The sequence below is a fragment of the Symsagittifera roscoffensis genome, chromosome 1 (genome assembly GCF_963678635.1).
Source record: "Symsagittifera roscoffensis chromosome 1, txSymRosc1.1, whole genome shotgun sequence".
NCBI lineage: Eukaryota > Metazoa > Xenacoelomorpha > Acoela > Convolutidae > Symsagittifera > Symsagittifera roscoffensis.
In genome coordinates, this window is record NC_087062.1 from 75087386 (window position 1) to 75111384 (window position 23999).

At 36.1% G+C, this 23999-nt stretch overlaps 2 protein-coding genes across 2 annotated transcripts; one reads left to right on the forward strand and one right to left on the reverse strand.

Moving 5' to 3' along the window:
• The first annotated feature begins 3582 nt into the window (after positions 1–3582).
• Positions 3583–9037, forward strand: LOC134857029 (uncharacterized). The gene is made up of 4 exons (XM_063873359.1): positions 3583–3712; positions 3959–4128; positions 5471–5590; positions 8448–9037. Exons 2-4 carry the CDS (start codon positions 3961–3963, stop codon positions 8901–8903), a joined length of 744 nt encoding a protein of 247 aa, XP_063729429.1. The 5' UTR covers positions 3583–3712; positions 3959–3960; the 3' UTR covers positions 8904–9037.
• A 944-nt stretch (positions 9038–9981) lies between these two features.
• Positions 9982–16596, reverse strand: LOC134857030 (uncharacterized). The gene is made up of 4 exons (XM_063873360.1): positions 16418–16596; positions 15560–15832; positions 14227–14453; positions 9982–10292 (listed from the first exon to the last, which is right to left on the reverse strand). The coding sequence occupies exons 1-4, from the start codon at positions 16502–16504 to the stop codon at positions 10085–10087; spliced, it is 795 nt and encodes a 264-aa protein (XP_063729430.1). The 5' UTR covers positions 16505–16596; the 3' UTR covers positions 9982–10084.
• Positions 16597–23999: the final 7403 nt, after the last annotated feature.

Here is a 23999-nt window from a genome sequence, read left to right on the forward strand (position 1 = left end):
TTTTGATTTTCAATCCAAAAGTTCGAACTGCCAGCTGCTACACTTAAAACCGCTTGTGATAGGGTTACAGGCATTTGGTAGCCAGCAGTCATGGGCCTATGCAAGTCTAAATTCACCGGTAGGGTCTCAGGTTGAGGTACGTTTAATGCAGAAATGAACGGTGCAAAACTTGCAGCAAAAGTGCCAAATTTTGTTAGAGAGACTAACTATAAGGAACAACTTACATGACTGTGCTTGAACTTGCAGTATTTAAGACACCGGATCCTCTAAAAAAACAGTTACGAATGTTTGGTTGCCGTTTGACCAGTATTCATTTTTTTGTAAAATTTGCTTTTAAAAAGTAAAAGTGATTGCAATCTGATTTTCTTCTGGGCTGACCAGATTTACTTCTTGTGATTGACTAGAAACTGCAGTAGGATTCGATAAACATTCAACCATACTAAAAGCCCAGTCAAGTCTAAGATGTTTATGTTTGGCAACAAGCTGCGGACCGACTTCTGGTAAACTATTCTCGCCCCTCATATCCGACAGTTTCTCCTCCAATTCAAAAAATGACGCGGACTGACTTATGTTAAACCATTCTTTTCCGTCATGTCCGACAGCTTGTGTTCCAATTCAAAAACATTCACTTCATATTAATCGAACTTCTTCTCATTTCTCTAATTCTGATTTTTTTTCTTCTAGCTGGTAGATCTTCAGTCGGTACTGCTGGTCTTTTAATTTTATTCAATTTTTTTCTGCTTATCTATTTTTTCTTGTTTTCTTGTTTATCAGTTTTTTTGTCAATTGAATATCTCGAAATGATCAAATTCAATTGAATCGATTTCAAAAGAGCGATTTGCTGGATTACTGGATTTGCAAAAGTATGTATGTGATTGAATTGCGTCTAGTAAACATCATTCACTCACCCACTTTCCTCAAGCTCAATGATAGTTTCTAGCCCGAATTCTGATCAGCAAAAGTAACTTGGTCTGTCTGGGAAAACTACATTACGAGCAAGAAGCATAGATCTTTGTTTTGAGTTTTCATTTCTTAAAGCGGAAACACTAAGTTTTCAATTGTTATTTCGGACAAATAGACTTGTAAATCGACCAGAGCCGGATATAGCAATCGAGAAAGAAATTGGCCTCAAAACTGAGTATTAAGGATAATATGGAAGTTTTTAAACGAAAGATTTTCAGAAGCAAACACCTAATAGAAATAAGTGAACATTTTTTAAAAGAAGAAGTCGTTCTGTCCATAACGTTATAGGATCTGTCATAAACGTTTTAGGACTGATGCTCTCCACTATAACCTCTTTTGTAATCACAAATGAAATGAGTTGCTCGATTCCTAGAAGACGAGCGCATTTGGCAAAGTAGGAAGATACTGAAGGGCTGGAATCGGGTGGCCGGCCATGTGCCGACAAATCTGCTAGTCAACTTAGATTTGCGGATGAGGAGATTTAGAGACGTTATCTGCCTCGTGCTTCTCGGCTGGGTCAGAGACATTTGCTTTTGTATGCAAAACAGTATCGTTTTTCAGAGTCAGTTATTGAAGCCACACACCATGTGCAGATACAAATCTATTTCGGTTTTCACATTTAACGGCCACAGTAATCCAGTAATTAGCTCATGATTTTTCTCAACCGCTTTCTGTACAAAGCATTGGCGTTTTGTGATATTGATTTCAAATTTTGAGTAAAGATCTGGCTTTCTAGGTACTCTGAGACATTTCATTTCATTTTAGTACTATTCTTCCAATTTTCAAATGATTAACTTCATATCATGGAAATTTACTAAAATTGAAATAAACTTGATGATGGCCTAATTTGAGAGATAAACAAATCAACAATAGTATGACAACATTTTGCAAGACGGAGTCTCTTGTCGTTTTAAGGCCTCAGCTTGCAAGCAATTTATTATGGCTCTGTGGTTGTTCGGTGATAAACGGTTAAGCTTCAGGGTAGTAATGCGGTGATTCTAGCGCCTAAGCGAAAGAAGAGTCTTGAGATTGAAGAATGTGGGCAAGTGGAGCTCCTTATTTTTCTTTTTAAAACTTTTATTTCAAGATTTTCACATAGACATGATATCTTTGACAATGTTTAAGTTGACATTACTTGTGGAGATGAAAATTTTCTCTGTTTTCAGTGCCGCTTGGTCTAGAGTGTACAATGGCACTAAAATTTTGTCCCTACTTAAGTAATATCTTGATAAATCAGATGCCATTTTCTCTGATTTTTGCCGCCATGCCTACTTAGCCAAGCCTACTAAGAGTAGTATCGATGGCGGCTTGAAAAATTTTCAGACAGTTATGATGCGATAAAATTTTCGAGAAGTTTGCGAAGCGCGTGAAGTAAAGAGCTAACTCTTGTTTTGAACAAAAAACACCTGAGGAGCGTATACTCGATGATTAATTCACTGTAATTTCTACAGTTTCATAAGAAAGTACAAAAAAAGCAAAGTAAGCAATTTTTTTTCAATCTGTAAAGAAATAACATGGTTTTTGCCATACTTTTTTTCAATAAAACTTTTATGAAAATTGCATACACAAAAGAATACTATAAAGCTGTATGACACGCAGTTTTTCCATGCTATGAAAATGTATGATAATCCTTTTTTGTTCGAAACTTTTTAAAAAAAAATTGGTTTTTGTTCAGCGAAACTCAGTGGTTGAAAAATATTGCCTTTTGTCTGACAGATCTAGGTTAGTCTTAGCATATAAAGACAGTAAAAAACGTTTGATCATCTTGATCATCGGTTTTTTTATATTGCGTCTGACAATTTTTGCTTAAGTTTTCTGGATTTGTTTTTTGGTAGAAAATTCAGCCTGGACTGTCTTATAGACAAATACATATCAAATTTTTAGGCAAAATTTTTTTTTTCGTTAAATTTTTAATTGAGCATAGAAGCGAGTTGACAATAAAAAACGGGAAAAAAAATCAACGGGCAAAAAAATTTTACATTTACTATGTGAAAAAATGGATATCATTTCTTTTTCTGGAATGAAAATTATGTGACAAACTATTTTTTGTTGCCAATGTTCTTCTGATATAACAAAAAGTGCCACAATTTTGTTTTGTTTGAGTTTTAAAATCATTTGATATAAATTTCAAAAACTTCGATTGAAATAATGCGGGTCATAAAGTTTCTTTTTATGGTAATCGTTTTTATAGTTTTTTTTTCCATAGATCTCATTATATATGAAATTGCATGATAGGTTTTTTTCTTAAATGAACGTCAGTCCGGGCAGCCATACGCACATACTTTTTTTCCAAATATTATTCTTGTTTCCATTGGTTTATATACAGTAAGGTAGTCAATGTTTAAGTATAGCTTAAATGGCAAATAAACACAATAACAGTTCGCTATATGTTTGTAGATCGAAAAACACTGGGACAGGGCATTTTCCATCACAACAGGCTGTCGACTTTCCAGGGATCTCCACTTTCTATAGTTTTCGTGTTATGTAAACATGGTTAATTGATGTGTAGTTATGCTGTAGTGAAAAATGTATCTAAAATGACCACAAAAGTTATAAAAAATGTTATGAGAATGAGATGCTGAAGATTCAAGTCCTTGTGATCGCTGATCCATTTCTAAGACGCAATTTGTTTCTTGTTTGGATTCCATAATTCATATATAAACACCAAACTTCCACATAGTCATTTCCAAAGCAATTATATAAAAACGAAGTGCTCAAGGAAAAAATAAGTCATCTGCTTGATTTTGAAGTAAGTATTTCAGCGTATATTTTAAGCAGAATGACACAATTATAGCAAGCGGTTTTAGGAGATTTCGAAAATACCCATACTTTTGTATTGAAATTTGCCTCATATATTTATCAGATATACTTCATTTTTTTCCACAGAAATAAGTAATCAAAAAGCAAAAGCTTCTTGAAACTGTAGTTTATCCTTCAATTTTGATGTATTGTATCAAGCGAGCCAGAATTCTAGTGTCCTAGTTTTGTGTTTCAGAGATGTCTTTTAGACTAGCCCTATTCGTCGTGGCTGTGTTGTCGTTAGCTCCCATCATTTGTGAGAGCACTTCAATGGATATTGTGATCGAAGATGCCGAGGATGCCTCGGTCGAGATAGCTTACGAGTCAGAAAAAGAACGAGACGAGAGAACACGACTTTGTGACAAGGTAATCCATCTGCCTACATTAAAAGGTTTCTGAAAAAACCGTAATTGTTTTGAGCGCCCAAATCAAAGTTCCTTAGCACTTGTAAGATAATATAAGTCAGAACAAAGAAGTTTGAGAAATGCGCTACAAAACGAATTTCCATAGACTTTCAAAGGCACATAAAGATAAAGATAACAACAAAAAAGATTCTTTGCGGGCAAGTTTTTTTTGTTCATAAATATGGTGGCAATTTTTTTTGATAATTGTTCCAAATCTCGGTGAGCATGTAAGAATGAGTTTTTTTTCTATGACAAGTTTTTGCACATTTTGGGGTTCGAAATGTTCAGGCCTTTTTTGCATACTCAAAACGCAACAAATGTTGGTCTTAAAGCGCGATCAGTGATAAAGTCCGACTCAAAAATCGGTTTTAGTTGCGTAAAGGCAATCTAGTTGTTCCGACTTTCGAAGAAAGTGACGGAGTATCTGTGTTGGGGGTTTTTTTACCAGTCATTTTTCGGCACTCAAACCAGCAATAAAGTTTGAAAGATATTGATGTTTTGGGCTTAAAATTAAAAAGTGTATCACATGTGGTCATTTTTGCAACGATAAAGGGTTTTGCATTGGGCCTAAGTTGATGACAATAACTCATTAGTTAGGATATCTACCGCGCCAATGTTTGCTTATGATGACACCTCGAAAACGAAAAAAAAAAGAAAAACCAAATTTTTTTGAGGTTGTAAAGCTTATAAGAGACTGTAAATCATGAAAGACAACACTTCATGGCAAGGTGAGTTTTCTGACACGCTCAGTTTGCTTTTCATGCAAAACTATAATATACTGCTGAAAGAAGTAACGCATCGAGTTAAGTTGAAAAAAAAACATTTCCTATAGTACAAAAATCTTTTTCAGTTATCTTTAGGGTAGTAGCTATTAATTTGGCTTTGATTGAGGCAATTGTTCATCCCAAGTAAAAAGGTTTTTTTTTGGTACGAAAAGATAAAATTAAACCCAAAGCACTATTTTCATTTCTGAAAAACTACCTTTTTTGACATTTTGATTTGTAGCTGTAAGCTACACTTTTTCAAACTTTTTTGCACTACTGTGCACAAAAACTCACCTTAGACTAACAAATTCCACCAATTTGTTATCTGAATCAAGTTTCAACGTCTTAAAAGTTAATTTTTTGCAAACTATATGTGATCGAACATTTTCAGTTATGGTCAAATTTGTTTTTTTTAAACTTATATATAGAAAAGATTTCATGTTTAAAGGCTCTCTTCAAAGAAATTTGAAAAGTCCTAACAAACTGTTTGGTTGCGTTACTTTCTTTCTCCAGCATATACTTTTTCTGGTGATGTGATAGGTGAAGAAGAAGGCAGAGGAGATCGTGCTGCAGGCGAGTGATGGCTACGACGAGATCACCATCACCAGTCCCTTGGTCACCCCTGAAGTACACGTGTCCATCGACTACATCATCTCACAGGTTACAGATTCAGACAGTGGTAGACAAACCAGCTACCATTTAAATCAGCGGAAAATACGTAGCTCTTGCATAATAGTTATTTAACAATTATGTCACAGTTAACAAAATCATGCACATTTCATTCACATGACTCACTTTTCGACTTGCTTATACTTCTCAGATACTGGTATTTCAAAAAAATGTCTTAACATCTGACTATAGTTGTTCGCATCTCTTACGAAACATTAAACCAAAATTTAAAAGAAATGGGCTCATTGATACATTTTCAGTATTTTTGCCCGTTGTTTTTTATGCTAGTCAAACGTTCACTCCTTTTTGCTATGGAGGGAATAATTAATGAAATTAGACTAAAAAAATTACGAAAAGATAAAAAGCCAAATCAAGACAAAATATATGCAGATAAAAATTTTAACATACAACCACACACTTCCAATAAGTTTTTCTAAGACTAACTGGTTTTTTGTTGAATGTTAAATATGGTTGACGTCTTTTCTACTGCTATAAGAATAATGCAAGCAAAAATCCATCTTCAAATCAGATCGTTTAGATAATCTCACGATTTTTTTTGCAGTTTGTTTCAAATTCCACCTAATTGACTAAAATATATTGCTTTTTCAAAATTGAAGCATAGTTTATGAATCTGCGATTTTTGAGAAAATCAGTTCTAGCTTTAGGCACAGTACAAAAATATTTTCATGAAAATTTTGTTTTGCTATTAATGTCGTCTGTAAACTGATTTAATATTTTTACACAGAAAGAAAGCTGCACATCGCATGCACATGCAAAATATGACCAATAACGCTACTGGGAAAAACTGAGTGAGTAAAACAACTTTGAGCCTACAAAATTCCCAGCTAACATGCCTCAAATTGTAGAGCGGACGTATTTTAACTAGTATACAAAAAAATCCTTAAAAACAGCCGACCATGCAGGGTTCGAATCCTCTTCTTTTATAGCGGGTCTCCTTACCTACCTCTACTCTACAGGTCCATGATACCTTGAAGCTAAAGTTCTATTTGTAATGTAATAGTCTGTCTTAATATCCTCAACATTGGCTGTACTTAATAGCTGGATATTGATCAAATTGAACATATTTTGTCGCAACAATATTTGCGTCGTAACAATATTTGCGACTTAGGTTGGAAAAAAAAGATTTCATACTGTAACGCAAGCTCTGTAAATTTTGGCTTTAAAAATTTTGTAATTTTGGCTTTTTGCTCCATATCAAATTTTACTGAAAATATTGTCAGATAAAATGTTTGAACTTGTCAATCATGATCCATCTAACAAGACCCATAGCTACAACCTTTGAAAATGAAAAGAAACCATGTTTATTTGGGTGTGTTTTAGTTTTTTTTCATTTTAGGCTACCACAAATAGTTATAGGGATGGGTTGAACAAAATTGTGGAATATTCTAGAAATGATCCCAGTGTTGAGAAAAACCGGCCTGAATCTTTTGAGTTTTCGTCAAATTTTGATCGACTTAAGCGAGTCTCATCTCATGCGAGTCTAAATTCGAACACTCATAAAAAAAGAAACTTTTCGGCAAAAAAGTTAATATTACTTACGAAAAATAATATCATTTAGCGCTTCATTGGCTGTAACAGCTTTCTTAAAAAAGTTGAAAAAATCATTGTGCAAAAAACATAAGGAAAGGTTGTTCATTTTTTGAGGACAACTGTTGTCGATTATCCTTATATTACTGTTGTTCTACACGTTTATATAGTTCTTTCATCACACCTCGCTTAAGACATTTGAATGAGAAGAAAAGATCCTAATAAAACATCCTAACATTCTGTGCTTGCTGTACAGCAACGGGCTATTCTTGTTAGTATTATAAAGTTCTAAGCAGAGAGACTTGCTTTCTGATCTCAGTTCCGACCTCGCAAAACAGATATTTTACCATTTATATACGAAAAAAAGCAAGGTTAGCCTATTAGTGTGCAAGTAGCACAGAATGATCCAAAAGTTTTTTTTTTTGCGTGGCGTGATAAAGGGACCTGACGCTAGACTGTATTTTAAGCATTTTAGACAGTCATAATAATATAGGCAAATTAAACACAAGATTTTGTTGTAATTGACTAGAAGAGCAAAAAATCAAAAAAAAGGAAAAAAATTCACGATTTTTCTGCAGAAAAAATATAGAATTTTTTTTCGAGTTTTTGGTTCCAAAAATGGCCCTCAAAACTTCAAAAATTAATTTAAATAGCTAAAAATTAAGTTTTCAGGGCCCTAATTAAGCATAATTACGCTATTGTTAGCCTGCTCACTCGCAACATTGAAATCAAAATCAAAAAAGTTAAACCAGTTTTCTCGATACTTCGAAAACGTAATAAAAATTTTAATGTCGTTCGAATCACGAATGAAAGGGCTTTATTTTTGCTTATCACTCTACCCATTCAAATGATTATTTGTGTGACCTGATTTTTGTGGAAAAAAGAGAAAAAGTACAAAACTAAAACACACCCGAATACAAAGTTCCTCCATATTTTTCGAAGGGTCAGAGCAATAAGAGAACGAATTTGATGCAATATTGGACTATGCAGCAGCACAATCCTATCTGATCGAAAATAGGTAATGAGACCGACGTACAGACAGCTAACTGAAACGGCCTTTTTGTGATCAAAATACGTTTAAACATAAAAACATCGGTAAAAGTACGATTGATAGTTGGGTCTAAGAAAAAAGCAAGTATGAAAGATAAATATGTCCATATTTTCAAGAAAAAGCTCAAAAATTCAAGTCAACGAATGCAAAAAGTGTTCCGAAAAGCTAAATATTTTTTCTCAAGGAACCCGACTATATTTTAGAGACCCAAATATCATACTTGTACCAAACTCCTCTGTTTTGGAATAGGCTACAGGAATAATCAATTTGGCAGATGATTGCATTGAGAAAAACAACAAAAGCGACGATCAGATTCGAGACAAATTAGCAATAATCGAAACAGAATTAACTGAGCCAAGCTCGGTTGATGATACAAAGGACGACGTGAAAGACCTCGACTGCCTTCTCGACTGCTCGGCCAAAGACTTCGCAGATATTTCCGAGTCGTTTCTGGAGAATGCCGAGAACATCATAACGGCTGGCCGAGACATGTTTAACATGGTGGAAGAAGACAATCAGTCAACTTACGAGTCGCAACGAGACGCAAAAGATACCAAAGAGGAGATCAAAGCTCTGTGTTATGATATAATCGATTACGCAACCGATTTGTCAGGCTCGACTGATGACTTTGAGGAGAATGTTCTGGAAGGCGTCGAGAAACTGGAAGTTGCAGTTGATGTAATTCAAGCTGAAAACTCAGAATAGGTTCTTCAATTCTGGTTTTTGGGTTGCTTATCTTTCTTTATATACAGGTCTGGATTTATCTATCAAACTAATATATTTTTCCCCACTATCGATGTATAATAAACTATATGGAGTCTCTAATATATAAAAAATATCCTAAGAATTAATTAATATATTGATTTATAATTCGCAACGCAGATCCGCTAAAAAACAGATCAATTTTTCTATCGATTAATATTTCGCTACGCAGATCCGTTAAAAAACAGATCAATTTTTCAACTAGCAGTATCTGGAAACTTACATGGGTAAAATTTTGCGTAGGTTGTTGTGCCGATTACTTGTGGAGTGGAAATGAATTTATGTGTATAGCTTGCTTTTTCAGCGCGATTTCAGGTACCACAAAGGCACAAAAAACACTCAAAAATTTGCGTTTTTACTACCACAAAGGCTCAACAAACAATTAAAGCACGATTTTAGGTACTTCAAAGACTCAAAAACAAAGTCTCGGGTACCTCAAAAACTCAAAAAACATTTGAACTTAACAAAACTTTTCAGTGCTGAGAAACACTGGCCTGAATCTTTTCGTTTTTCGGATGAAGTTAAATCAGGGCGAGGAGATAATCCCCAATCAGCTTTCAATATTTATCTCAGGGGCGATCTAGGGCTTTCTCGAGGACATAAATTCGAAAAATATTTCAAAAAATTTGTCGACCTGCTTTTTAGGTCGATCAAGTTGCTTTTCCGAGCTTCCCAAAGCAAATAAAAGACCCTATTTTGACCGCATTATTCGCGCAGCAGGCGACTTCTTGAAGGCCAAAGAGGCTTTCAGGTGCTTTTTGGACAATTCTAACCAAAAATTTTGTTTCTTTTTGGCGCACGCTCCTCAAAGAAGTATATATTGGCGCCTAAAGCGCCTTTAGAAAAATTGTAGGGTCAGCCAGCCAAAAATTGAGGTTTTAAAGGTAGTACCTTTGGGTAGTCAGGCGGTCGAAATCCTCGGGGAAGGAAGGCGCCACCATCCCCCCCCCCCCCCCCCCCCCCCGTGAAAATCCGCTACTAAATAATCTGATTAAACTGATGTTTTTACATTTGCTTGTTATTATAAAACGAACAAAATGTTTTCTTTTAAACCACAGCAAAAACTTCGAAATCTCATTAATCTAATTTTAAGACTTTACGACATATTTTGAATTCTTTGTCTCTTAGTAGCCATGTAGCCTTCCTATTATGGAAGGATATCGCATGTCACATTGATATTCCACCGGCAGAAATCTCTCTTCATTGAACACTCCCCATTGAACTGCGTTTTTGCCCCCGTTCGATCCCCCTTTCTTCAAGGCCATCAGTGCTTTTCCACATCCCACAATTCCGCCTTTGGAGAAGAGAACTTCCACCACCCAACCAGCGTCGCTAAAACGGTCAAATTCCTGTTTTCGAAGTTAGTTTTCATTTCTGAGAAACGTTTGATTTCACGTTGTACTAAGAAATGCTCAATGCAAAATATTCGTCATTGAAAGCGACAACCGGTCGAAAGCCACAACTATTAATAATTAGAAAAACTAACAATCGTAGAGTGCGACAACTACGATTCACATACAAGGGAAAGGACCAACACTAGCTGTTCAGCTCTTCGCGGAGAACCGCGTTTGTGCATCTAGTTAAGATCTACAACTAGTTTTTTTGCTTCACTTTCTGGGCTGGGTGCATTCAGCACGAGAGGATGAAACAATGAATTAGTGTATAACACTCAACCTACTGTAACAACTTGTCGGCTGGTCCGAACAATAGCCTAGGGCGAGAGTTGCCAGTTATTTGAAAAACTGCGACTGTCGCTTCCGACCAAATGTCGCTTTTGATCCTCTCACTCAGCAAATGTTTTTTTTTTGGGGGAAATTAGTCTGAATAAAAAACACTCCAAGCATATATATTCCTCATTTTTTTCGAACTTGGAACAATAGCTCGCTTAAAACAGCTATTAAAACACAAATTTTGAAAAAATTGGAATTGGAAAAAGAACAAATATACTGTTCGCGGTGAATCTGTAAAAACATCCTCGCTGGCCTGTTCGGCAGAAGGACTCACTCATGCCGTAGGACAAAGTAAATAGTCAAAAGGGGCATGCCCAGGGGCGAGGGATGGCGGATGCTCTCCTCCCCTTAGGGATTCAACCCCCTGCCGACCCAAACAGTCCCCCTTTGTACTATTTTGAGATATCCATTTTTGGTGACGGACCCTAAATTTTTTCTAAGGGCGCCTTCAGCGCCAATAAAGTAATTTTGAGTAGGTAGGTGCGCCGAAAAAATGCAAAATTTTGGTCAAAATTTTCGAAAAAGTGCTTCAAGACGCCTTTTTTTGTCCAATTTTTCAAAAATTTTCACTTCATTCAAAAAAATCCGCTCCCCCTCGAGAAAAATCGTAGATACTCCCCTGGGTAAGCCGATCAGAATTCAGCTTTAAACAGCTTGATAGAGCCCAAAGTTCACTGATGCGGCTTTGATCATTATCACAAAAAAATGCTTGAGGAAGCGGCTACAGATTTTGGATCTTCTGCCGTCCCCCGTGCCCAGGCAAATATCAGCATCAGTTTTACTGAGTAATGAGAAGATAATTGTAGCGTTACAAAACTTTGAAGGCTCTCATGCTTTACTAGAATGTGCATTTTGCATGTTGTTTTTTTTATGTGGATGATACAGTTATTCAGATAACGTTCTCATAAAATAGTCTAAAAGCAGGACACCAAAAAAAAAAACCAAAGTATCCTTAAATTGTTGGAAGAAGTTTCAACATCGCTAACGAACAAAAAACTAACTGTTCAGAATACGTTTCTAGATCTAACAAAGGCTTTTGGCACAGTTGATCACTCTAATCTGTTAAAAAAAATTGGAACAAATGGGATTCAGAGGGCCTGTCTTAATTCTCTTGGAATCTTACCTTGACAATCGCTATCAGTACATTGAAACTAACTCTTTTAAGACCGAACTTAAACTGGTATCTTTTGGTGTACCTCAAGCATCTATCCTTGGCCCACTTTTGCTCATATTATGCATAAACGATCTACAAATAGCCACAAAAAACACAGGGGTACTTTTGTATGCTGATGACACTGTTCTGAAATCCACAAACAACAAAAAGTATATTGCTTTTGCACATAGATCAGCTTTGCTTGAAGTAAATGATTGGTTAGACAAGAACAAATTGACACTGAATGTCAAAAACACCAAGACCATGATATACTGTCGGAGCACGAAAACTGAAGAACGACCAGTAAATTCTTTTTTAAATGAAACCCAAATAAAAAATGTTGAATGTTTTAAATATCTTGGAATTCTCCTTGACTGTAAATTGAATTTTCATCAGCGTATTGATAAGGTAAAGAACAAAGTTTTGCAATTCTGTTATGTGTTTTTTCAATTGAGAAAGTTTCTAACTGGACGGCAATTAATATTTGCGTATAAAAGTTACGTGCAACCAATCATCCAATATGGAGTTTTAGTTTATGCAAAAACCGACAAAACCAAACTGTTAGAACTGGAAATGAAAATCAGAAGGCTAACCAGAATAATTTTTTCATAATCACAGGATGGATTCAATTACTGAAATAATGCATGATAATAAAATATATATCGAAAGAGAACTTTTTGCTTACGAACTTCTGAAATTAACCAGAAAAATTATTCGAAAAGAGTGTCAAGTTGAAACCTTGAGATATTCTATTACTAAACAAGAATTGAACATAATATTTTCAAAGCAAAAAACAAATCAAAAGTTAGCTATAAACAGAAATAAACTCAACAGAGGATCGATTACACCTAAAATTAGAAAAATGTTCAACTTTGTAATAAATTTTTTCCCGCCTTGGTCAATTTCTTGAAAGGGGCTTCTCGGTTTCAATTAAATAGTTTTAATCATAAGTTTTTAGATAATTACATTCTGGGAAATACAATTTTACTGGGCATGCTTTGAGACTTTTTATTAATCAATAAGTAGAACGTGTTTCTGTTGGTTTCTAAGTTATGGGTAGAAAAAACTACCTGGGAAAACTAAATTAATTTTTTTTAATAGAAAATGGTTTAAAGGTGCGAATAAAGAGGTTTTACGTTTAAAAAATGGTTACCGGTGGAAAATCCATTGCATTGGATCAAAAAATTTATGTACTTTTTTTGTTCTCCGCTTAATGAGACACCTGAAAACGGGACTTGTTGGCTTAATGGTGTTCTCCCAAACGATGCTAATTTGTATTTATAAATTTTTATGAACAACTTTGTAACTTGATATCGTTTGGAAACAGTTTATTATTTATTATTATTATGATTATTAAAAAAAGTAACACTGAACACTGGATAAACAAAAACTCAGCTGTTGAATTTTCTACAGATAAAACAACTCAGGGCAAAAAGTAGAGAAAACTTTATTTTTCAAACATCTTCGAATATTTATTGATGAAAATTTACGTATTCTGAAAAAAAAATAGAGGTACTGTAAGCTTTTTCATAGACTTTGACCAAAAAACAGCTTCTTTTTGCACATAAACTTTTTGTTCGGCTAATTTTACATAATAGAGTTCTTGTTTCCGCATTAAGTGATAATCCAAAATTGCATAACCCGAATATGCTGCTGAAAGGTCTCATAAAAACAACATACAGTAAGAAAAAGAATCAATTAAACAGGTAAGACAACAAGACAACTTTTACTAAGAAAAATATGTATTCACGAGTTGGTAAAATTTCTGTGCAGATCATACGGAGTGAAATCACATCTGAAGTTAAACAAAAATCAAAAACTAAGTAAAAGCAACAAAAAAATTCAATAAAGAGAAGTATAGCGAGAGGTGTTCCAATACATGCAAAGTTTGCATTAGAACACTCGATTTTGTAGTTAAAATAAATAAGTTTTAAATTGTCCCATTCATTGTTTTTCGGCAAAAACAAGAAGTTTTTTGTGGTGCATCATCAGACTTTCATTTTATCAACTAGTAATTTTTCTTCTTTTCCCTTTTTCCAAATTTTTCTTATTGATTTAGGACGCTATGATTGTTAAAGGATATGTTTTGCTCAAGGTAATAATGAAGTATTCTGAAAAACTGATTTTAGGATCAGGCAAATTTCAATCACTTAATGGCAATGTAGAAATAAATTTGAAAATTGAATTACGAGAGACAAAAAAAGCAAAAAAAAGACACTTTCACGCTTGGTTTTTTTTCTAAAAATTGATTTGCGAAAGCTTATTTGAAGACTTTTGATGATTTTATGTGCTTGCATGTAAATTACTTAAAACAAATTTGAGACAGTTTTTGTTGTTGAGAAACTGGAAAAAAGCCCAAAAAAAAGAGTAAATAGGTACTTACGATTCAGAGTGGTTTTCTGGGTGCAGATCATCCAGCCTTCCATATATGGCACATCCAATGCTGTTTGGATGAGCCAGCAGAGGTTTCAATCTATCTTTGATGTCCTCCAAGTTGCCAGAAGAAGAGTTGAAAATGAGGAGTACTCGTTCGTTCCCGGTCACAGCAAGTGCTCTCAATCCCGGTACCAGACTGTCAACTTCAGTTGAGTTTAAAGAGGAAAAGGCCAACTGAGACATAAACATAAAAATTATCATGGAATTGATAAAAAATTGGGCTCTTTTATTGCGCCCATCCCCCGTCCATATGTGTTTTTTGTAAACATATATCAATTTTACTATGTATAAATTACTTTAATGGGTTGTATATGGAGACAAAATGTCCTCGTACTTGTATAGCTTATATATTTGTATCGTATAACAACAAGGATAGCTGGTTACTGCGCAAGTAACGCAGAACGTCTCGACGATAGTCTTGAAAAAATATTTAAAAAAATTAGTGTAGTTCAATTTTTTTCTAATTTTTTGGCAGATTTTTTTTTGAATTTTTGAAATTTTTGCTTCCCAAATGGCGCTTCAAAACTCCAAAAACGAACTTTACTTGAGTAAAATTAAAATATCACGGCTTAAAATAAGCTTAAATTAGCTATTGTAAGCCTGCACGCTCACATTATTAGCTCGCTATTAGACCCAAATTTTAAAATTTCAAACAGATTTTTCTCCAAATTTCAAAAATTGTATGTCGTTCGAATCAGGACTGAAAGGGCTTTAATATAATACGCCACTCGACACAATCTGATAATTTCACGTGTTACCTGTTTTTGCGCGGAAAACTAAAAACAAGGGCTCTTTTTCTTTTTCCCCCACTTGCAAATTTTAACATTGTCCGATTGTTATGAAAATTGACATGCGAACTAATTAGGCTGGGCCAAACATATTTGGTCTTCATAATTAACCTTGTAAAACCACTCGTTAGACCATAAAATTCATGTTTGAGTGAGGTGGGAAAAAGAGCCAAAACAAGCAAGGTGTTTTTTCGAATTTGTGTTTTTTTTCTGCGTAGAGTAATAAAAAGATCTGACGTATAATTAAAATTCCGATTCGACGGTCATAGAATAATACGCAAACTGGAAAAAACAATTTTGTAGAAAAATAGCTAGAAAAACAAAAAGTTTTTGGTTCCGAATAAAGCGCTAAAAAACTCGAAAAAAACGAATGTTACTAGCTCAAAATTAAGTTTCCTAAATCAAGCATAATTAGGCTGTTGTAAGCCTGCTCGCTTGCTCTATTTTAAGGCGTGCTCTTTTTTGGAAAGCTTACAGAAAGCAAAATGGTACCTTGAAAAGGCCTATTCTTTTGCCTTTTCCGAATAATAGTTCCTGCTGGCCCCCACACCTCTCCATTTTGTCATAGTTGAAATCCCACCAGAACCTTTTCTCGAAAAAACTGCACTTCAGATCCAGAGGCTGCTTGGACGCATTTGTGAAGAATAAGGACCGGTTTAGTCCCAGAGCGAAGAGGCGGGAAAGCTTGGGAAAAAATTGCTCGTAAAACAGGTTGAAACTTCGCTTTGTGTCGTAGGTGATGAATTCGAAGCAGTAGTAGGGCGCCTTAAAGACAGCACGTTCCCAGTTACCCCCCTCCCCCCTCAATACCAATGCTTCACAGATTTGTACAAAAAAAACCTATACCTAATCTGAAAAAGTTAGATATATGATTTGTGTTCTATCCATCTTTCCCCGTCCATCCCTCACAGATTTGCATAAATATTATCATATACCGAATCTAAATTTTTATGTGTTCTGTTTTATACAGCTCAAACTTGGATAAAAACCCAAAAAATGGATATAATTCTCAAATCTTTTTTGTTTTGAAATTAATCAAAAAAATGATACAAGTGTATTGCAAAGTAATGTGCATTTTAGCTCTTTGATCACCCATCTCACATAAGCATCCATTTATTGGCAAAAAGAGGGTTTTACAAAATCTTTTTCAGAGCCAAATTAGTTCGCACGCTAAATTTTTGTAACAATTGGACAACGTGAACAGAAAAACACATACTTGAGAAAATTCGCAGGTGGGCGGAAAAAGAAAAAGAGCCTGCATCTCCACTTGGGGCCGTTATATCTGAAACAAGACCGCCTTTGAAATAGTTTTCAAGCAGGAAGGTGAGGGAACTGGAAATGAGCCGATGCCTCTCTTGGTATTGTGTCCGATCGAAGCAGAAGTTTGTTGTTCTCGTCATAATTAGATTCAAAATTGGAGCTCATTGTTGCGGTCATACATAAGCTGCGGGTGGCTCAATGGTTAAACATATGTTAAAAAGAGCAGTCTCAGCAGACGTAACATAAGTTAAAAAGCGCACGTGTGTTTTCTTGTATTTTTTATTGCCGGTAAAACAGCATAACGGTCCAAGAGCAGATCCACCGTACAATTTCTAATTTTACAATTTTGTCATTTCAAATACGTTTTTCTCTAAGTATTATCAGTCCAGGTAAACTTTAGCAGCCGAAAGTATTCCCGCTTGACTTAGGTATCGACTGATTTGCCGAGATTTGGACAAGCTGCTGAAAATTATAGCCGAATTTCTCGAACCAAGTTTGCAATTTTTCCATTGTTGAAACTAAGATTTGAGCGGTTTTTGAGCGTTTTTTTTAGATAAACCGCTCAAAACCGTTCAAATCTTGCGCGGTTTTTGAGCGTTTTTTTTTAGATAAGACCGTTCAAAAACCGCTCAAACCGCTCATTTTGAAGCAAGATTTTGAGCGTAATTGTCTAAAAAAACCGCTCAAACCGCTCAAATCTTGCTTCAAATTAGGTGAAAAATCTCGACTCGGGTAATCAAAAGCGAACGTGTTTTAGTCGCTAGGAATATAAAAAAATTGGGCTCTTCCATTTTTTTAGCCTCCCTTTCCTCACAAAAGTAGTAACACCCCTTATGTAAATAATACGGTAATGGCGCGGTCTTTAAATCCCAGAGAATAGAAATTTCGCAGTTGACGTTTTTCTCAGGTTTTATGAAGTTTTTTGGTCCGACTACTGCACGAAATTGCTTTCGGAAGTTCGCTTTTTGCAGTTCCCCTGGTATGTTAGGAGGTTATGAATTCAAAGTTTTTGCTAAGTGAAAAAGTTGACGTACCTACAAATCGAACACGCCTCGCTTTAAGGATTCCAAGACAGGCAATCGACCTGTCATCCGGCATGGATAGATAAAACTCCACATAAAACTTATTTTGTATTTTTACATCATTTAAGTTTTGATATTAAGTAACGTTAATGTGTACTGGCCGATTGACCTTGATAGCGAGCACGAGAACGGCGGCTAAAGTGAACTACGGTTCAGAAAGAGAATTAACGTTAACATTACATAGTTGTTTTAACTTCTCTCTCTCTCTCTCTCTCTCTCTCTCTCAAGAGCCCGACATTATCTATCCATACGGATTCAGAAATTAGCAATTCATACCTTGAGGACTTAGAGGTATGACATGGCGCAACCACCAGGATTTTCGAAAAACCCGCTAAACATAAACCCATTTTGGGAAAGAGCATCGGCCGATCCACCATAAGAGTGGACAAAATGGGCGGCAATAATGGAAATGGCAGTATTCGCAAAAGATGGCATCGAAATCCGAAATCTACTACGAGCAAAACCACAACTAGTAAAGCCATCCGAACAAGTATACAAAGTCGAGATGACCGGCGAAACGGAAGCTCAGAGAAAGAACGGAGACGTACGTTATCAAGAAAAAAGAGTGAGCTTGGAGAACCACGTGAGAAAGGAGTCCTGTGTAACGCATTCAGATGGGACGAAGCGGACGCAAAAGTGCGCAGCTACCTTTTCATGTGTCTCGGCGCTGAAGGACAGCGACAAGTACAACGAAAACGACCTAATTTACAGTTACATACAGTAAACACACAAGAATTCATGACGATGTTGGAAGATATTTTCGTCACGACACGCATAATAGCTTTTGAGAGCTTATAATTTTATCTGTCGAAAACAGAAGAAAGCAGAAGTCTAGAACAATTTCATGCTGATCTAGTGGAACTGGCATCAAAAGCTGACTGCGGCGAGTGGGTAAGGGATATGTTTACCGCCCACATGAACAAGGAAAAATTGCAGAAAAATGGCTGGCACAAACAGGTAGCTCACAAGAGGCATACCAGTACGCAATATGACGAGAAAAAGGAATAGAACACAGTCGTACAATGAAAATAAATCCATTCGGAGGTCAAACAGTGGTTCCAAAACGAGAGCTGGTACATTACATTAATACACGTGGTAGACCAAACCAGCAGAACAATCAAAACAATCAGAGAGGTCGGGCGGTTTCCGCCGCCGACCGTATCCACGTGGATCACAAAACACAAGGGGTCAACATCAACAACGAAACACAAGTTCAAGACAATTTTATAAGTGTGGAAATCAATATGGTCCCAACCATCTACAATCATGTCCAGCAAAAGACAAAATTTGCTCGAAATGTGCAAAACGCGGACACTTGGCAAAAGTTTGTCGTTCTACAAAAGTAAATTACTTAGCAAACACAAATGAAGAACAGCAAGAGGAAACAGAAATAGAGAGCATGGAAACTGCTAACGACCCCGTTGCATATGCTGAGTTCGCCACAAACAATGGTTGGGAAGAATACCAAATAGACAAATTCTCCGTGATGGCGATATCAGAATCATTCGAAATAAAAAACGGTAAAACACTGTCGGAAGACGATTTAAATGGACATACTGTTAATTTGAAGACAAACACTACGGAACTATTCGCTATTGCTGACTCGGGCAGCCCAGTGTCTTTCCTCAACGAAAAAACCGCTCAACGAATACAACAAAACGATCAAACGGCAGTTTTTAAAAATATCCCACCTGAGGTTACTGCCAGAAATTTAGCATGCAATAACGGCGAGTCAATCAACCCAAAAGGTAGACTGATAATCTCAATTGAGTCGGGAGAATGGAAAAAACAAACAGCTCCGTTCATCATAGTGGATGACTACAAGGCAAATATCATAGGACGGAATCTACTACCACGCACCGGTGTTAGATTAATTCAGGGAAAACAAACACACAGGATACTCAATGTACAAGGAAACGACGAGTCAAACCACGAAATTAAACTAGAACTGGGCTTCCGATCAAATTAACAAGACAGGAGATGACAGCACAGTTCACAAGCCAAAGCAGCCCCACAAAAAGAAAGGCAAACAAAGCGATAGGAAAAAGGACTGGAGGAAAACCAGTAAGAAAACTACAGACGCCACGAGGGATGGGCCTACAAACTGAGACCGAAGAAGAAAAGAAAACCAACAGAAGCCCAGAAAAAGATGACGATTCGTCGTCCACGTCGGAGGATCCCATCTCACCGTCACCAAAACGACAAAATCAAAAGAACACACCACTTGCAATCGCAACAAGCAAATCGACAAGAAACAGACAGGCGACCCTAGCAACAGCACTAGGTAACTCCATCCCAATCAGCACAATACAGATCGCGAGTGCAACCGGGGAAAAGCTATCTGAAATCGACTCCCCACAAGAAAAATCATCATCGCAAGACTACCCAAGTCTAAAATCCTTGATCCAGGAGATGGGTTTTGCTGAAAAAAACCCCGAATACAAGGCTTGTGTAAAATTTATAGAGGCTATTAGCCCGAAACACAAACCGACCACCACAAGCAACGTAACCGACTTAACATCCCCAACAGAAGTAGAAGACGAAACAACGGAAAACAACGACATATTATTCGTGAACAGGAAGAACACAGCAGTGAACGAACAAGAAGGCAAACAGCCACAAAACGACGAAGAAGACGGAACAAGCGACGACAACTTCGATAACAATACCGCGGAAACAAGAGGCGAAAAGTAGAAAGACAGGACTAGCAGTCCCACGGGGACTAAAAACTCAATCATTAAAACTGTACAATTTTTCCCGAGGAGGGGGAATGTCATCCAGCATGGATAGATAAAACTTATTATGTAATTATATATCATTTATTATGTTTTGATATTATGTAACGTTAATTTGTACTTATGTAACGTTAATGTGTACGTTAATGGACACATAAAACTTATTATGTTTTTATATATCATTTATTATGTTTTGATATTATGTAACGTTAATGTGTACTAGTCGATTGACCTTGATAGCGAGGACGAGAACCGCGGTTAAAGTGAACTACGGTTCAGAAAGAGAATTAACGTTAACATTACATAGTTGTTTTAACTTCCCTCTCTCTCTCGCAAAAGCAGGACTTTATCTACATACGGATTCAGGAATTAGCAATTCATACCTTGAGGACTTAGCGGTATGACACGATCAATCTTATTTGAATCCTGGTTTGAACTTTTCTTGAAAATTTAAGAAAGTAAGGCAGTCAACCATTTTGTTAGTCAATTAAACGCAGCTTCTTTTCTTATTTTTGCCATTTAACAGCAATACGAGCATTTTTGATCAGTTATTACCTAATAATTTTATGAACATTTTGGCCCTCTACATGACCGCCAACATAAGTGTTTTTGTAGAGTACTTTTTTTCTGATTCATGTTCTCTTTCCGTGCCTCTTGTTACCTCTAGTAAATAGTTGATTATCACATTCTTGAGAAAACATGGAAAAATTATAATTCAAAATTTATAGGAATTCCGCAGCTGTTGTTTTGATCATGTAAAACGCTGTAACCTTTTGAACCGATATGTTCCGAATTTCATTTAAGAAATTGTATTATAATCTGGTACGTAGGCTATGTGGTAGTTGGCCCGACGCATATTTATGGAGCTTTTCAGAAAAAATATACCTTTAAATTTTTTTTGCCGATTAATTGTCCAACGGTATCCATTAGTTCTTATATTTTCAGCATTTAGTGTTTTTTGTAGAAATGATTGTTCAATTCTCTTGATTCAAGCGCTTGTCTTACCGATTCTTAGTCAGTAACCGTAACGTTAATCGGCGATATGAATTATCTATTCAAGCAGTCTTCCAATTTTTTGATGTGCGTTTGCTTCAAGAGTTTTTTCTTCTCTTTATCGACATTTTCTTGCAGTGCTGTGTAGGGATTTGTTTTTGCGAAACTGAAACATGCTGTCGTATAAACTAAACAGTATTGCCTCATTATCAAACTTCCGAGATAGGCAATCATCTAATGCTATATTTGCCTCTGGTTTGTGTTTTTGATAAACCATCTTGTTGGTCGACTATTAAACTCCTGTTTTTAAATATTTTTTTTTCAAACGGTTAGCCAAAATTCTTAGCCCAATATTCTTAGCCCAAAAAATAGAGCTCCTATACGGCTGCTCACCTTTTGAGGTCATTATTATAGTACTTGTTTTTTTTTGTGTCAATGAGATACAGCGAAGCAAGGGGTTTTGACCTTCAACCTTCAGTGCCGAGCAGTTCTTAAACGTCATCGAGGCCTTCATGATTTGTGTCTTCCACTTTTGTGATATCTTTGCATCAGGTCAGAATTAAGATTTCTGTTTTATTGGCTTTTTATCATTTTAGGTTTTCAGAAGCTGTTTGGTACTCTGATGACCAGTGATATTCAATATCCTAATGAGCCAGAGTCCTAGCGGTGCCAAGGTTGTGGCGGGAAAACTTTTGTGAAGACTGTGTATTGATCCTGCAGTTCATTTGCGTTGGGAAAATGTGCGATGCGATTTTAGGGACTCAGTGGATTCCGTTTTTTAGGTTAGTGGCGTTAGAACTGTTGTAAGTGATCTATTATTAAACCATTCCTTTTTTCTGCTTCCACAAGTATTGGCCTTCAATATTTGTTATGTTAAATATTGTTAAGGCAGTTATGTCAAAAATTGTTTTCAGCTTCAATGAAAAGTTTTTTTCCTGAGCTTTTGAAGTATTTTCTCAAAAGTATATATACTTTAATTTCAACTTTTTGTAACGACTCAGACTTTTGTAACAACTCAACTTGAATATATCGACCCAGGCAGTAATGTTAAATCGACTCAGTCATCTACTCAGACATCGAAACATGTATATCGATCGACTCAGGCATCGACTCGGGCATTGTTAAGAGCACGTAAGACCCCCTAGTTTGAACCTCCTAGTTCCAATTGAATAATTCTATATAATGACAAATTTTATTGGGTAATTGGCCGCACGCTATTCTAAGGTCCGTCATGGAAAACTAAAGCTCCGCCGATTTTCTTTGCTAATTGTTTTTCCAACCGTATCTATTAGTTCTTATATATTAAGCATTTGGTTTTTTCTCTTGTAGAATTCTTTTTTTTTCAGTTCTTCTGATTCAAATGCTAGTTTTTTATTAGCGTTTTCACAATCTGTGATACAAAATAGATATCGGAGCTATTTTCTATTTTTTCGATGTGCCCTTTCTTCAAAAGCTTACCTATCACGTTGTCGACAATTTTGCAGTGTTTTTGGACCTCGCCTACCTTTTTTTCTGTCACTCTGGGGTCGTTTGTGATTCATTATTTTTTCACCGGATGGACACTACAGCAGCTTTCCGGTGCTCTTTGGGTTGACTGTAGACATCAAGTCGCGGCCGATTACAGATGGTGGTTTCCTTCTGTTAGTTCCGGTAATCTCTGAAATCTTTTTCTTCTGGCATTATCAGATTCATTTTTACGCATGCGTAGCCTAAAATCTTTTTTAAATTCTGTGTTTGAGAAAATTGATATCGAGGAACCACTTTAATCACTCTTTTCACCAACAGTTTGAAACGCTGTTGGTCGCAGTTTTAGCATCTTTGGCCGTATTTGCTGCACCTCGGTTTCAATCTCTCCCTTGGTACGGTCTTCGTGTCCAATGGTGGCTATTTAGTTATCCTCCTCTGATCGCTCCTACTGGTTCCTTTTTTCTAATATCCGCACCCTAACCCTACTGATCCCACCGGTCGCAGACACCTAGTCTCTTGCGTTTTTATCTCCTCGCTAGTAGGATTAGGCGGTTTCGTAGATCTTCGGGCGTATTTTTGGACCTGAATACCCCGTTTTGTGACTCCTGATTACTCATGCTGACTACAAATATGACGTCGCGATTCCCGATCTCCAAGATCGCATTTTACCGCTAAGCCGCTGAGTACCTAATGCAACGGAGTAAGTTCCTTACCAAGGTAATTTTTTGCCATTTGGTGTCATACCATTTGGTGCAATACCCGATTGCATTTTCCAAGATTTTCTTCGAAAACATCTTAAAAGCATTTGCAGGATTCCTACCAATGATCAAATACAAGAACTTTTTTTTACAAAACTTAGAAGCTCTAAATAGAGACAGCTGGCCAAAAAATGCCAATAGAGCATCAGGCAGATTCGATTACGAACTTGAACTAACCTAAGTGTATTAAAGTACTAGAAATTTTAAACATAATACCTGAACCCTTTATAAAACACGTCCAAAAATATATGACACGGTTCGTCAAAATTAATTTGTATGGTCTTCAAAATTATCGAGCCGCTTATTACGTATATTTATGAAATTTATTGAAGAAAAAAACAATGTTTTCTTTCGGAGTTTCTTGTTCAAAACGCATATGGAACCTGATCTAAACTACATACTATGATTGGATAAATTGGATATTTTACCACTGTAAAGTATTTAATATTAACCAATCATAATCCATCTAACTAACAACCCACTTATTTGTAAGTGCTGAAATTACTTGTAATTTCAGCACCAGAGAGATTTGAATTTAACTTAGAAATTAGTTGCCTCTCCAAGAGAACTTCAGCAGCCGCAACAAACCAGTATACCCTAGATCTATTGAGCCTAGCAGAGACTAGTTAAACACCCT